Here is a 13945-nt window from a genome sequence, read left to right on the forward strand (position 1 = left end):
GTTCCCGATCATTGTTCAAGCAAAGCCAGCGTTGTCTGAAAACAAAGACTTTTAGCCCATTCTTTTTTTTTTTTGGAGTTTGTTGCAGATTTTTCAGCCATTGTGCAATGTCGACCAGCAGCGCTTCCACAGCGGCCGCGTCTGCCGCCAAGCACGAGTGGTTTGCACAGCCGTCACCTTCGTCATCTGCGTCTACACCTTCGCCAGCCTCAGCTTCAGCGGCAGGGGCGCTGGACGACCGCATGCGGCGCATACGGAACTTTTGCGTCCTGGCGCATGTGGACCATGGCAAGACCACGCTGTGCGACGCCCTCATCGCATCCAACGGCGTCATCTCGCAGAAGATGGTCGGATTTCGCTATCTCGACAGGTGAGAGGACAAAAGCCCGGCTCGCACGAGACGACAGACCGACTGTTGCCTGCATTGACCTTACGATTGCACAATCACTCACTCACTCACTCACTCACTCACTCGTTTCACCCGTTCACATACGACTTTGGACACAGTCTTCCTGAAGAGCAGGATCGCTTGATCACAATGAAAGCAAACGCCATCTCACTCACATTCAAGCAAGGTAAGCAAACAAACAAACAAACAAACAATCTCAGAATTCGATTTTGAGCTTGCAAACTCAGAATGTAGCGCACTCACAAACGAAACAACCGTCCCTGGTTCCTTGAAACTTTGTTGACGGCAGACGACAAGACACATCTGCTCAATCTCATCGACTCGCCTGGCCACGTCGACTTTTCGTCGGAAGTGTCGACAGCCGTGCGCTTGTCGGATGGCGCTGTTGTGCTCGTGGACGTGGTCGAGGGTGTTTGCCCTCAGACCCATGCAGTGTTGCGTCAGGCTTGGCTCGAGGGCATCAAACCCGTTTTAGTGCTCAACAAAATGGACCGGTTGATTCTGGAGCTGCAAATGACGCCTCTCGAAGCCCATCGCCAACTCCAGCGCATTCTCGAGCAGGTACCGCTTTTGTTTTTTTGCGATGCTTTTGAGCCCTGGCTGCTCGCACGCTGTCCCGGCTGCACCAGCCAACTCTATTCAATTCGTGCACTCACTCTCCCCTTCGATTCGTTTTCGTTTCAGGTCAATGCAATCACCGCTTCCCTCTTCACCGCAGAACTCATGAAGAAAGCAGCCGAGCAGGCCGAACTGCGCAAGCTCCACCAACAAGAACAGGCAGACGAGTCGCCAGAGGCGCGCGTGTTTGACTGGTCTCTCGAGGAGCAGGACGACACCGCCTTGTACTTTTCTCCGGATCAAGGAAACGTTGTTTTCGCATCCGTGTATGACGGATGGGGCTTTGGTGTGGAGCATTTTGCACAGCTGTACGCCCGCAAGCTGGGCATCAAGCCCGACATTCTTCGTCAAACGCTGTGGGGCGATTACTACCTCAACACAAAGACCAAGCGCATCCACGCCAACGCCCTGGCCCAAGACCGCAAGCCAATGTTTGTGCAGTTTGTTCTCGACAACATCTGGGCCGTGTACGACGCCGTCATGAATCCAAACCGCGACCAGGCCAAGCTCGACAAGATCATTTCCACGCTCGGACTGACGCTCAATCAGCGAGACATGAAGAGCAAGCAGCCGCGAGTGCAACTCCAAGCGGTTTGCGGCGCGTGGCTTCCCGTTGCGCCTGCCGTCATGTCGATGATTTGTCAGTGTTTGCCGTCGCCCGTCACGCTGGCGCCTGAGCGAGTGCGTCACTTGTTGTATGCCGGTCAACCCGCTGCTTCTTTTGGCGATGCTTCTCGCGCCCTTGAACCGTTTGTCGCCTCGCCGGCCCAACCTCCTGCCGAGAACGCCACCACGACGCCCACGATTGCCTTCATCTCCAAGATGGTTGCCTTCGACCGCCGGGCACTTCCATTAGCGTTTGGTGGGCAACGACGACCGGGCGCTGTCACGCAGCCGGCTGTCGTTCCTGCCGTTGCCGAGCACGAGGTCGAGCGTCGCCGAGAGATTGCCCGTCAAATGCGCGAGCAAAAGAGTGCCAACGCAACCCCGTCCCCCGCCAGCCCTGCAGCTGGAGCGCACCAAGAGCTTGACGCCATCCCATTGCCGCTTGTCGGAGCAACCGTGGGTCCCGCGCCCGACGTTGGGCCAGCCCCTGTACCTCTCTCGGCAGAAGTGTTTGTCGCGTACGCTCGAGTCTTTTCTGGCGCGCTGTATTGCGGTCAGACCATCAACGTTCTGTCGCCAAAGTACCAACCCATTCCTGGCGGCGAGGCAGCCAACAGCGAGTCTCTTCCCCCGTATGCGAGCACTGCCACCATTCAGCAACTGTTCGTCATCATGGGTCGCGAATTGGAGCCCGTAACCTATGCCCCTGCAGGCACGCTTGTGGGAATTCTTGGGCTCGAAGGACATGTGCTCAAGTCGGCCACCTTGTCCTCTACCTTGTCCTGCCCATCATTCGGAGCCATGCACATGGAGGCCGCGCCGATCGTTCGTGTTGCTCTCGAACCGCAAAACCTGTCGCAGCTGGCCCAACTCAAGGAAGGACTGCGCCTGCTCAACCAAGCCGACCCGTGCGTGGAGGTCTTGGTGCAAGAAACGGGCGAGCACGTCATTGTTACTGCGGGTGAAGTGCACCTGGAGCGTTGCCTGAACGACTTGCGCGATCGATATGCGAAAATCCCAATCAACGTCTCCAAGCCCATCGTGCCCTTCCGCGAGACCGTCGTCCCTCCACCGCAACACGATGAAGTTGGCGAGCTCATTGCCAACCAGGCTGTCAAGGAACTGCAGCCGCAGCAATCGCAGCAGCAACCCTACCAGGTGGATACCTCGGCGAATGTGCCGTTCGCTGGTTTCCGCTCGACACAAAACGATACGCGCAACGCTAGCGTCCCCACCAGTGGCACGCAAAGCGCCCGGCGCAGTGCCGCAACCAGCGGCCACGCATCCGACGACGAGGATGAGGATGCAACAGACGACAAGAGTGGAGGCAAGCGTCAGTTGAGTGAAACGGAGGTCGCGATCGACGACGTCCTCACCGACCTGGTGCAACACCAGGCTACCCAGCAGCAGAGTCAGACAAAGTCGTCTCGCATGCTGCGGTTGCCCGACAATTGTGTGGAGGTTGAGACGGCCAACAAGTTGTGCCGCCTTCGTGTTCGGGCCGTGCCGCTTCCGCCGGCAGTGGTTGCCGTACTCGAGCAGTATGCGCCTGTTCTGCGACTGCTCATGAACGTTGCATCGCCCAATGCATCATCTTCGTCGAGTGCGATTTTGGGCGATGGCGGTATCGCCGACAGTCTCGAGAGCATGAGCAAGCTCAAGGAAGATCTCGCCAAGGCCTTTGAAAGCGTTGCACGAGATCCCGAGCACCGTGCGCAAGGCTGGTCTGCCGCAACGGTTGAGTCCATCTGGTCTCTGGGCCCCCGCCGCGTCGGTCCCAACATTTTGTTCAACCGCGTGCCGGGATTGAGCGCTCCTGCGTTCAAGAGTCTGTGGACGCGTGTTGCGGACAAACTCCAAGCCTTGCGGAACCCAGAGTCTGCGCAACAGCAGCAGCAGCAGCAGCAGCGTTCTGCCAATGGAGGATCTGCCATCACAAGCGCTGCTGATTTGAACGACGAGCAGCGAACCTTGCTCACGCAGCGTACGTCCGAGGTGGACAACTCTATTGTGCAAGGTTTCCAGCTTGCGACCCTTGCGGGCCCCCTCTGCGAAGAGCCCATGGTTGGCGTTGCGTTCGCCGTCGAGGCCATTTCCTTTTCGGCAACCCCTACCTCCGCGGTGCCAGCTGCGGCAGATGGCGCAATGATGGACGAGAGTGCCACCGAGCCCACAGCGGTCGCCTCGCGCTCCAATGCCTCGTTGTCGGGCATGGTGTTGTCGGCCGTCAAAGAAGCGCTCCGCCAAGCCGTACTTGCCCAGCCTGCTCGTCTCATGATGGCCATGTACCAATGCGACGTCCAAGTCACAACCGAGTCGCTGGGCAAGCTGTACCCGGTCATTTCGCGCCGCAACGGACGCATTCTTGCCGAAGACATGAAGGAGGGCACGTCGCTCTTTCTCATCAAGGCCCTGCTGCCTGTCGTCGAAAGCTTTGGCTTTTCGGAGGAGATGCGCATCAAGACGAGCGGCGCCGCCTCCCCATTGCTCGTCTTCTCTCACTGGGAAGTGTTGCCACAAGATCCGTACTGGGTCCCAACCACCGAAGAAGAAAAGCTGCACTATGGCGACAAGGCCGATGCCGAAAACGTGGCTCGTCGCTACATGAATGCTGTTCGTCGCCGCAAGGGCCTCCGCATTGACGAAAAGGTCGTCGAGCATGCGGAAAAGCAGCGCACCATTTCCCGCAACAAGTAAAATGAGAGGTGAAGTGGGTTATTTTTTTTGTTTTCGTCGTGTGTGCGAGTGCAATACAGGTCTGGTTTAATGTTTGTGATTTCCGTGCATTCTGACACGCCACATCGATGAAGAGCGAGAGGCCAATGATCGGAGGGTGAATTCGAAATGCACAAAACAAACAGAGGTACTCTCAAGCTAATCCAACCCCTTATCCTGAAACATCTTCTCCATAAACATCCCGTTCCGGACACTGATAGCATGCTGCATGAGCTCCAGCTCCATTCATCTGCTTTCCGAATTCTGAGACAAATTCTCTGGATGATTCCAAATTCACAATCTCCACAACTCCAACCGGGCTTTCTCGCCTGCGAACACGTCACTGTTGGGTTCAGTATGCTCCAACCGTGCTCTTGGTTTCGTCTGCACTCGACACTTGTCGTTTCGATCTAATCCACAATTCTCATCGAATCTATCTCCATCTCAATCCAGTCAAGTTTTTTTTTTTTTTTTTGATTTTAATTCTTTTTTTTTTTTTTTGTATTGTTTTGCATTGCAAACAACATCAAACAATCTCAACAATGGCGAGTGATGACCCGTCGGCGCCGTTTGTGCGGCTGGTGCCTCGCGAGCCCAACCTGTTCGCCGAGCGTCGTCTGACAGTGCGCGAGCGTGCGTCGATCGGCCGCGCGGTCGGCAAGGTCAAGCCAATGGTCACCAACGGGATTTTCGACTCGAAGGTCTTGTCTCGAGCGCACGCCGAGGTCTGGTTTGAGGACGGCAAGGTAAATGCGAACTCGGTCATTCTAGCGTGCCAGTGGCTGTTGGGAGAGTGGTGGTGGTGGCTGAGGCGAGCGAGCGAGAGCGAGTAAAAGACAAAGAGAAAAAGAATCAAACAGAAAAGAGTATCGAACTATTCGCTCTAGTTCAAATCTGCCATAGCAATCCATTCACTATTTTCTTCCCCCACACTACTCTTTCCTTACCCCCGCCGCCTCTTTTCAAATTTTTTCTTGTTTTTCAAATGAATCTGCTGCCATGCATTACCACTCACTCACTTTTGGACTCCCTCTCACACTTTTTGGGCATGTTTATAGTTTATGCTCAAGGACGTCAAGTCGTCCAACGGAACCTTCCTGAACAGCAACCGCCTGAGCGACACGGGCCAAGAGTCGCGCCCGTTCGAGATCAAGTGTGAGGATGTCGTCCAGTTTGGCGTCGACGTCCTCGAGAACAACAAGGTCACCCACCGCTGCATCATTGCCACACTCATCTGCTGCGATCCGACCGATCCCGAGTCGGTCGCCCTGGCCGTGCTGGCGGACGCTCGCGCTCACGCAATGCTCGTCAGCGGAGGATCAAACTCTGCGCCAGGCAGCGCCTCTGCGACCATGGTCGGTGCTGGTGGCAGTGGCTCAGCAGGAGCTGCAGGCGGAGAGGAAGGTGCAACCAACAACGCTGACGCGGCGGCTGCTGCGACGCCAAGTTACCTTGCCGCGCTCGGCTCTGCCGGCAGCCTCGACAACAACAAGAGCGGTGCCGATTCGGTCCAGCGATCCATGACCATGACAGACGGTGCCTCGCTGCTGTCCGCTGCTGGCGTCACTGCAGCTGCCACCACGGCTGCACCGAGCGCCGCAGTCACCGCGGCCGCGAAGCAACTCGCGCACGAGCTGCCGGCGGCGTTGGAGCAAGCCTCTGGTGACGCTGTCGCCATTGCCTCCATTCTCACACAATCCACCATGGGCTCGATGAACGCGGCCACCGCGGCAGCCGTTGCTGCGGCCGTTGCTGCAGCCCAGGCACCCAAGCCCGGCATTGTTCACCTTCGCGACGAAACGATTGCTCAGCTCACCGCGCAGCTTGTCGCAGCCTCGTCGCGAGAGCACCAGCTTGCCACCAAACTCGAGCAGCTCGAGCAGATTGTTGCATCCATTGAGCAGACCTCGGCCATGGAGTATGAAATTTACTTTGAGGAGGAAAAGCTCATGACTCGCATTGATACCCTCGAACGCCAACTTTCCTTCTATCAACACCGCGCCGCCCATGTCGCCGGAATTGCTGATGTGAGTTCTTTTTTTTTTGTTGGGCAGTTTTTTGTTCTTTGGTTTTGAGGCAAACGCGGATTGGATTTCGACGCTGACCAATCCGTTTTGGTTTTTTTTTTCGATGTGTGCTTCCACAGAACGCTTCCCCGGAGGCCGAGCTGTTGGCTAAGGTTGCCGATCTTTCGGGCTCTCTTGTCAACGTGGAACAAGATCGACACAGCTTTGAGTTTTCGGCCAAGGTAAGGCTCGGCGTTTCTGCGTTCCATCGGTCATTTGGCATTGGCTGAGTTCCGTGTATCTTTCTTGATTGGGTTGTAATCAACACCAGGAAATGATCCGCAAGGCTATTGAGGACAAACAGGAGGTCGATCGACGATGTCTGGACTTGGAGGTGAGATGTTTTGTATTTTGTATTTCTAGATATCTCCATGCTGTTCGGGTCGTCGAAATCATTGTCGCTGACGATTTCGTCCTGTTTTTCTTGGCCTGCCTCGGTTAGCGCGCACTTGCCGCCCACAAAGCCGACCATACTCGCGCAATTGACGAGCTGAAGGAAGCCAAGGTCCAAACACAGGCTGCTCGGCTCGAGGAGGATCGTTTGAAAGTCCTTCTTGAGCAAGGCGAGCTGCAGATTGCTCACCTGCGCACCGAAGTCGAAGAGCTTCGTCTATCCACCTCAGCGGGCTCAGAGGCCAAGCGAAAAGTGACAGAGCTGACCGAGCAGCTGGAAAAGGCCGAAAAGTTCCGTGTCGAGTTTATGACGCTCCAAGAGCAATGGTCCACGCAAGATTCACAGGTTTGTTCTTTTATTGTTTGAGGGTTTCAACAAGGGTTGAGGTTGCGTGTGATGCTCACTGTTTTTCAATTGTTTGTGATGATTTTTCTTTTCCCCCTTTCGCCAGCGCCAAGAAGAAATTACACAATTGCGCAAATCCCTCGAAGAGGTCACTGCTCAACGAGACGGCGCAAAGCAAATGGCCAACTCCTTGAAAGTGTCGTTGGCAGCCTCGCTGGCGCCGAGCCCAACTGTCAACGCAAACTCTGCCGAGCTGGAGGCCAGCAAAGCGCGCATTGTTGAACTTTCGGCTCAATTGCAAACCGCCACCGATGCCCTCAAGACCGAGACTGCAAAGACGTCCGAGCTTGTGAGCAAGGTACGTTTGTTTTACAACACTTCAACGTTGGTGTTCATCATTTTGCCTCACTCACGTTCTAATTTCCAAAAAATGAAACAAATTCCTTGATTCACGTCACAGACTGAAGAGTTAACCGCACAAGTCACAGCCAGTGTTGCTGCAGCGGCTGCCTTTGAAGCAAAAATCTCAACGGCAGAAAACGAGCGAAAAGGCCTCGTCGATGCAAATCAGCAGTTGCGCAGCTTGACAGCGCAGCTTGCATCAGTGCAAGAGGAGGCTGCTGCCCTGTCGCATGCAACAGAGAGGAACTACGAGCTGGTGGCCACGTGCGATCGTTTGGTTGGCGAAATGACCTCCTTGCGCTCTGAACGCGATCGTCTGGCGGAGCAATTGCAAGCCCTTGCTAATGATAGCAGCTCAGAGGCACACGCACTCCGTGACCAAATCGCAGCCAAGGAGGCTGAGCTGGACAAGGTGCACAAGTCGAGCGAAGAGACGGCAAAGGAGCTTTCCGCTGCTCGAACCCGGCTGGAGAAGAAGGAGTCGTCCACGCGTGAAGAGCTACAAGCCATCGGCGCAAAGTTGGCTGCCATCACTGCAGAGCGCGATGAAATGAATGGCAAGCTCGCAGAGTTGCGAAAGGTGAGTTTGTCGTTTTGGAGTTGTTCTGCCAGTGTTTTCGGAGCTGTTGCGCCACTTCTGGCATGTTTGGAAACATCAAAACAAGCACTCACTGTTGTGTCATTCGATCGGGTGTTTACTTTCGACAGACAATCAACTCACGCAGTAAACCGCTCATCATCACCTCTGCTGGCGTGGTGCTGCTCGCAGCCATCGTCGCTCTCCAACAAATGCACTGAGTCTCCTTCCCGTCACAGCGATATCTATTTTCTACTTGAGTCTGCCTCTGCTGCTGCTGCTGGCACATGCAAGTGTAGAAACCTGGCTGTTTTGTGTGATTGTCGTTTTTTAGCTCGTGTTTTTGTGCTCGTCTTTTGGATGTTGGAGTGTTTTTTTCTGTTTGTTTTTCCGTCATATAAGCTGGTTTGTCTATTGAATAGCTCGCATCGTTCGATGTGACCGAGCACAACAACGGGTTCAACGTGTTTTTGATTTTCTGCTTGAATCTCATTCACCTGCCGATTTCCAAATCCATTCAATTCAAATTCAGTCTTTGTTACAACCACAAACACAAACAACAAACAAGAAGCAATAACAATGAGCGGCCGCCCAGAAGTGAACTACTCTGACAAGTACTACGACTCTGAGTTTGAGTACCGGTAAGCGCCTCCCTCTCCCTCCCTTTCTCCCGATTTCATTGTTGCATCAAATGGCCACCACTTGATGAGTGAAAACGAGCGCATACGCAAGCTGCGTGAAGGCAAATAAAAAACAAAAAACAATGCCAACGGTTTTTCCGTTTCAAACCGAGTGCTTTTGAAACGGCGTCTCGCGAGCTTCTTTGAGTCTACGCGCCAGCAGGGCACGTCTCTCGCGTCCCCTTCGCGCTATGGCGCTGCTGTTTGAGAATGCATTTGCAACTGTCTGAGATCCAAGGGGGGCGGCCCAGGGTCTCAGGGGGTGGCATGGGTGGCTTCTGGAAGCAAGGAGTTTTTCGAACTTTTTTTTTGTTTCAAACTGTTTTTTTTTTTTCGTTCCAAACGCGATGAGTGCGATGGGGCTCTTCGGGGGCACCCGACCCCCTTGCACTCTCTACGCAGCACGAACGAGAAGGTACAAAGGGTCGTCTTGTGTTTTGTTGAGCGGTGGCTTGCTGCAGGAGACGGTGAGGGCGAGAGGAGGGAGCGATCATCGTTGCATTTCTCGGCCATGCTCTTTTTTTTTTTTTTTTGTTTTTTTTTTTGTTCTCGATCCGTTTTGTGGATGCATTGCCGTTCGTCCCCTTCCCACCTCCAACTCAACGACACGCGTATTCAATGAGACCTGCTATGGAGTGACGGTTTGTGACGGAAGACTGGCGGAGACGGCTGAAAAGCAAAGAAGAAACCGCCGAGACAAAACACAAAAAACAAAGAAAAAAAATACAAAAAAATCAGTTTTCTGTTTCAAAACTTCAATTCGCGTTCATTATTTTGGCGGTTTTTTTCCGCCTTTTTTTTTTTCGTTGCTTGCATTTGGCTTGCTTTTTTGGTGTTCTTGTTTCACTTTGACTCAACTTGACGCAAAATCTCTTTTGAACTTGACAGACATGTCATCATTACCCCCGAGATGATCAAGATGCTGCCCAAGGATGAGACGCACCTGACTGGCGAGCCGCGTCCCCTGCTGTCCGAGTTTCAATGGCGATCGATGGGCGTCCAACAGTCGCGCGGCTGGGAGCACTACCTGTGGCACAAGCCGTCGCCCGAGGTCTTGCTCTTCCGCCGACCAATCAACTACCAGCAGATGATTGATGCCCAGCAAGCTGCCCAGGCTCAGATTGTTGCTCCCATGCAATAATCTAGCGTGCATCTTTCTGCCTTTGTTATTTTTGGTCTCTTCGCTTGTTGGTTTTTCTTTTGATAGTTTCTTCCCCCCTCACTTCCCCACGCACCTGCACTTAAAAATACGGGGGTGGGGGACTGGGTATCTATTCCAGTCCGCTCCCTCTGTTGTTGCTTACTCCCAGTTGATTTTCCGGCCTTAAATGTCAGTTTTGTCCATAAAATATCCGATTTCTTGTTGTTTTTGGTTTTGTCACAATGTTGAGAAATCCGTTCCAAGTCTCGTTCAACCCTGCCCCCCCCAAACACAAAACATGCACCATCATCGAGCAAAAATGCAAAGGAAAGGAAAAACAAAAGCAAAAAACCTTCCATTGTTCGATAAACAGTCTTTCGCTCCAAGGTTCAACAAACGCAAGATAGAACATACAACCAACATTTCAATAACACTGCCGCTCATTTTTGGTGGTTTTTTAATCCGACATCATTTGCTGTGATTCGCGGTTTTCGGCGAGCTGCACAACACGCTGGTACTGCGATGTCTCGCGAGCGATAGGGGCAACAATAAGATCGATATTTTGGCGCACTTCCCGGACGGCCGACTTGTCTTCGAGTTCCAAGCCGATCTTCAGACTGCAGGCGACAAGGAGACCATCAACAAAAAAACAAGGGGGGGGGGGACAGGACGAGAATGACAAGTGAGAAAAATCGAAACCAGACAAAGATCAGAGCTTGGCACCTCCGGCTTCCACAACCCGGCCCCATCTGCACTCGATGCCACCACATACCGGTTCTTAATGTGTTGTGCCTCGCGCTTCTGACGGATTTCAGCGATGCGCTTCATTGCGCGCAACGTCTTGGACCAAAGCTCGCGGTCGTACTTGACTGGCACTTGTCGTCGTCGCTCAAACTCGTATGTCGTGTCCTGAGTGAGGAGAAGAAGAAGAGAGGAGCATCGCGATGACGACGAAATCAATGAGTGACACGCCTCAAAGGCAGAGCGCACACCAAAGATGAGTGGTTGACTTACAACAGCCATGTCCTTTCCAGCGGCCTTGCGGAAGGCCTTGGTCCACCTGACCTTGCGCGGGTTGCGCTTCATCTTGAATGCTCGGTGGCACTTTGAGCGGCAAAAGCGGAAGGTCTGTCAGGGTCAGGGCGGAAAGAGTGAGCCACGAGTGGGTTCAGCGAGCGAGCCTTGTTGTTTCTCCTGCCGTCCAACTCTCTTGGGCCCCCAGCAATGCAACCACGTCCTTGATAACATGCGAGCTGCTGCTCCACGGCGAACAACATTCGCGAGGAAGAAGAAGAAGAAGGAAGCCAAGCTGGTTGCGCTTTCGCTGGGAGTGCATTGAGCAACTTCCCACGTGGAAATGCATCAATGGTCGACCTCGACCCCAGCCCAGCAGCGAGAAAGGACGGGCGCAGTTCGGCCTCAACAGGTAAAGCATGAACGGAGCTAGAAGGTTACCTTGCAGTCGTTGCGGACGAACATGACGCCGTGGCCGGGATAGACGGTCGACGAGCAGAAAAAGCACTTTTCCAGCCGCATTGCGATAGGATGAACGGAAGTTTGGAAAAAGAAAAGAAAAGTGCGTCTCTGCCCTTCGAAAGGTGTTTCTAGCAAACGAGATAAACGAATTGATTATTACGTGAATTAATTGGGGGTAGATGCGAGCTGTTTGTGTTATGGATTGATGTGTATCTGTATTTGGAGTGTGTTCACTCGTCGCTTTGTATAAGTGAAGTCTCTTGTTTCCCTATCATCACTCTCATCATCAACCCATTACTCGTATCTTCGTGGAAGGATCTCTGATCATAACACTGCGACGAGTCTCGAGGGTCGAGTAAGCCAATCACCCACAGCTGGATGGAGCATTGTGAATGCTGATTTTGTTGCTTTTCGTGTTCCTTCCTTCTCATCCATGCGTACCCCGAATCCTTCAAAAATCAAAATTACCGCCCCTTCATCATCCTCTACTAGTTCTTTGGCAAGTCTTGCGTTATTCACCTCATGCATTAATCCCCTTTCAATCCAAAATCCCAAATCCGTCCAGTGACCATTTCACTTAATACAAAACCAGACCATGTTCCGTCTTGCCTCCAGTGCTCTCCGCAACACTGCCTCGCTCCTGGTACGCTTGCCTTTGGTGTCACTTCAGTGAATGGATTTTTCGCTGCTCGTCGGAGGGCGGGTTTGTGATGCGGATTTTGCGTTGATCCGCGAGCAAGTGGGAGATGCGGATAATGGAAAACCATACAAGACGAAAAAAAAAAAAAAAAAAAGAAAAAAAAAAAAAAAAGAGCGATCGTACTTTTTTTTTCCCTTCTTCTTCTTTGTCTTCTTTTGCCTTTGCTTTTTTGAGCGGCGATCCGCGCTGGTTGGATGTCCTATGTGCTGCTGATCGAGAAGTAGCTTCTGCTGCAGCGGCGGGCGACGTGGCACAGCGATCACCAGCAGGAAGAAAATCACAAGAGAAAAAAAAGTCAATAAAAAAAGCAAAAAAAGAAGAAAAAAACACGAGGATCAGTGATCGTGCTTGAGGCAGGCCGCAAGCCGCAGTGGCGTCCACCCTTCACAAGCGGAGGCGGCGTTCGGAGCTCAGGCTCATACGTCGAACGCGAGTGCTTCTCTGCCCATTCCAGCGCTGCCTCTTCTCCATCCGATCGGCAACGCGGTTCTAAAAAAAAAAAAAAAAATTGAACAAAAAAGCCCACAGCTGCGATCGCTCTTTTTTTTTTTTCAGTCCTTTCATCTTTGCTTGTGCTTTCGGCTCGTCCGTCGGCGCTCCGATCTCTGCGGCCTCGGAATCAACAAGACAGTCGGCATCGTTTGATGTCGGTTTGAGGGCAGATGATGGAAAGCACTGGACGGGAGCGACGCGCCGAAAAGTCGATGCTTTTTTGCCCTTTTTTTTTTAATAATTCATCAAAGAAAAAAAAAAACCACGATCTGTTTTTCCCCCCTTTTTCCCCTTGATTTTTTTCTTTCGTTTTCTTGTTTCTTCTTCATTTTCCACCATGTCGCCCTTCACTTGTTTCTCCTCGTCTGTTTGTGCTGAGATGAGCTGAGGGTGCGGACGATCGAGGGCTAGCCAGCTCTGATCCGGAAAAAACCTCAAAAAGACAAACAAACAAAAAAAAAAAAAAAAAAGACCACACGACAATGATCATCTTGCCCTTGTCTTTTGCCCTCTCCCTTGCCTGGCCTCATCAACTCATCTCTCTCCACACCCCATCTTGTCTCCACACACAAACAGAGCTCCCGCGCCGGCGTCCGCGCTTACGCTTCGGGCCCCTCCACCTCGGAGGTCTCGTCCATTCTTGAGGAGCGCATCCTCGGCACCAGCTCTGGCGCTTCCCTCGAGGAGACTGGCCGCGTGCTCTCGATCGGTGACGGTATTGCCCGTGTCTACGGTCTCCGCAACGTCCAAGCCGAGGAGATGGTTGAGTTCTCGTCTGGCCTCCGCGGCATGGCGCTCAACCTCGAAACCGACAACGTCGGTATTGTCGTCTTCGGTAACGACAAGTTCATCAAGGAGGGTGACATTGTCAAGCGTACCGGCGCCATCGTCGACGTCCCCGTCGGCGAGGAGCTGCTCGGACGCGTCGTCGATGCCCTCGGCAACCCGATCGACGGCAAGGGCGCCTTCAAGAACGTCAAGCGTGCCCGTGTCGGCATCAAGGCCCCCGGTATCATCCCCCGCCGCTCCGTCCACGAGCCCATGCAGACCGGCATCAAGGCCGTCGACTCGCTCGTGCCCGTCGGCCGTGGCCAGCGTGAGCTGATTATCGGCGATCGTCAGACTGGCAAGACCGCCGTCGCCATCGACACGATCATCAACCAGAAGCGTTTCAACGACGGCAAGGACGAGAAGGCCAAGCTGTACTGCATCTACGTCGCCATCGGCCAGAAGCGTTCGACCATTGCCCAGCTCGTCCGCACCCTCGAGCAGGCTGACGCCATGAAGTACACTGTCATCGTCTCGGCTACCGCCTCGGACGCTG

The 13945-nt window shown here is 53.4% G+C and overlaps 5 protein-coding genes across 5 annotated transcripts; 4 read left to right on the forward strand and 1 right to left on the reverse strand.

Moving 5' to 3' along the window:
• Nucleotides 1-77: 77 nt before the first annotated feature.
• Nucleotides 78-4409, forward strand: CAOG_07006 (elongation factor Tu GTP binding domain containing 1). Its single transcript, XM_004343680.2, has 4 exons — nt 78-370; nt 508-575; nt 699-970; nt 1094-4409. The coding sequence occupies exons 1-4, from the start codon at nt 108-110 to the stop codon at nt 4328-4330; spliced, it is 3840 nt and encodes a 1279-aa protein (XP_004343730.2). The 5' UTR covers nt 78-107; the 3' UTR covers nt 4331-4409.
• Nucleotides 4410-4815: 406 nt separating this feature from the next.
• Nucleotides 4816-8584, forward strand: CAOG_07007 (hypothetical protein). Its single transcript, XM_004343681.2, has 8 exons — nt 4816-5094; nt 5407-6375; nt 6495-6596; nt 6686-6748; nt 6857-7153; nt 7260-7511; nt 7614-8135; nt 8264-8584. Exons 1-8 carry the CDS (start codon nt 4891-4893, stop codon nt 8351-8353), a joined length of 2499 nt encoding a protein of 832 aa, XP_004343731.2. The 5' UTR covers nt 4816-4890; the 3' UTR covers nt 8354-8584.
• An 81-nt stretch (nt 8585-8665) lies between these two features.
• On the forward strand, nt 8666-10168 carry CAOG_07008 (cyclin-dependent kinase regulatory subunit 1). Its single transcript, XM_004343682.2, has 2 exons — nt 8666-8773; nt 9701-10168. Exons 1-2 carry the CDS (start codon nt 8712-8714, stop codon nt 9951-9953), a joined length of 315 nt encoding a protein of 104 aa, XP_004343732.1. The 5' UTR covers nt 8666-8711; the 3' UTR covers nt 9954-10168.
• A 124-nt stretch (nt 10169-10292) lies between these two features.
• On the reverse strand, nt 10293-11540 carry CAOG_07009 (ribosome biogenesis protein RLP24). The gene is made up of 4 exons (XM_004343683.2): nt 11409-11540; nt 10968-11081; nt 10726-10862; nt 10293-10570 (listed from the first exon to the last, which is right to left on the reverse strand). Exons 1-4 carry the CDS (start codon nt 11487-11489, stop codon nt 10411-10413), a joined length of 492 nt encoding a protein of 163 aa, XP_004343733.1. The 5' UTR covers nt 11490-11540; the 3' UTR covers nt 10293-10410.
• A 484-nt stretch (nt 11541-12024) lies between these two features.
• On the forward strand, nt 12025-13914 carry CAOG_09030 (hypothetical protein; the record flags this gene model as incomplete). Its single annotated transcript, XM_011272416.1, has 2 exons — nt 12025-12072; nt 13198-13914. Coding segments are annotated over 2 exons (765 nt in total), but the record flags the coding sequence as incomplete, so codon positions are not given.
• Between the last annotated feature and the right edge of the window lie 31 nt (nt 13915-13945).

Source organism: Capsaspora owczarzaki (assembly GCF_000151315.2).
Source record: "Capsaspora owczarzaki ATCC 30864 unplaced genomic scaffold supercont2.13, whole genome shotgun sequence".
In the NCBI taxonomy this organism is placed as follows: Eukaryota; class Filasterea; order Ministeriida; family Capsasporidae; genus Capsaspora; species Capsaspora owczarzaki.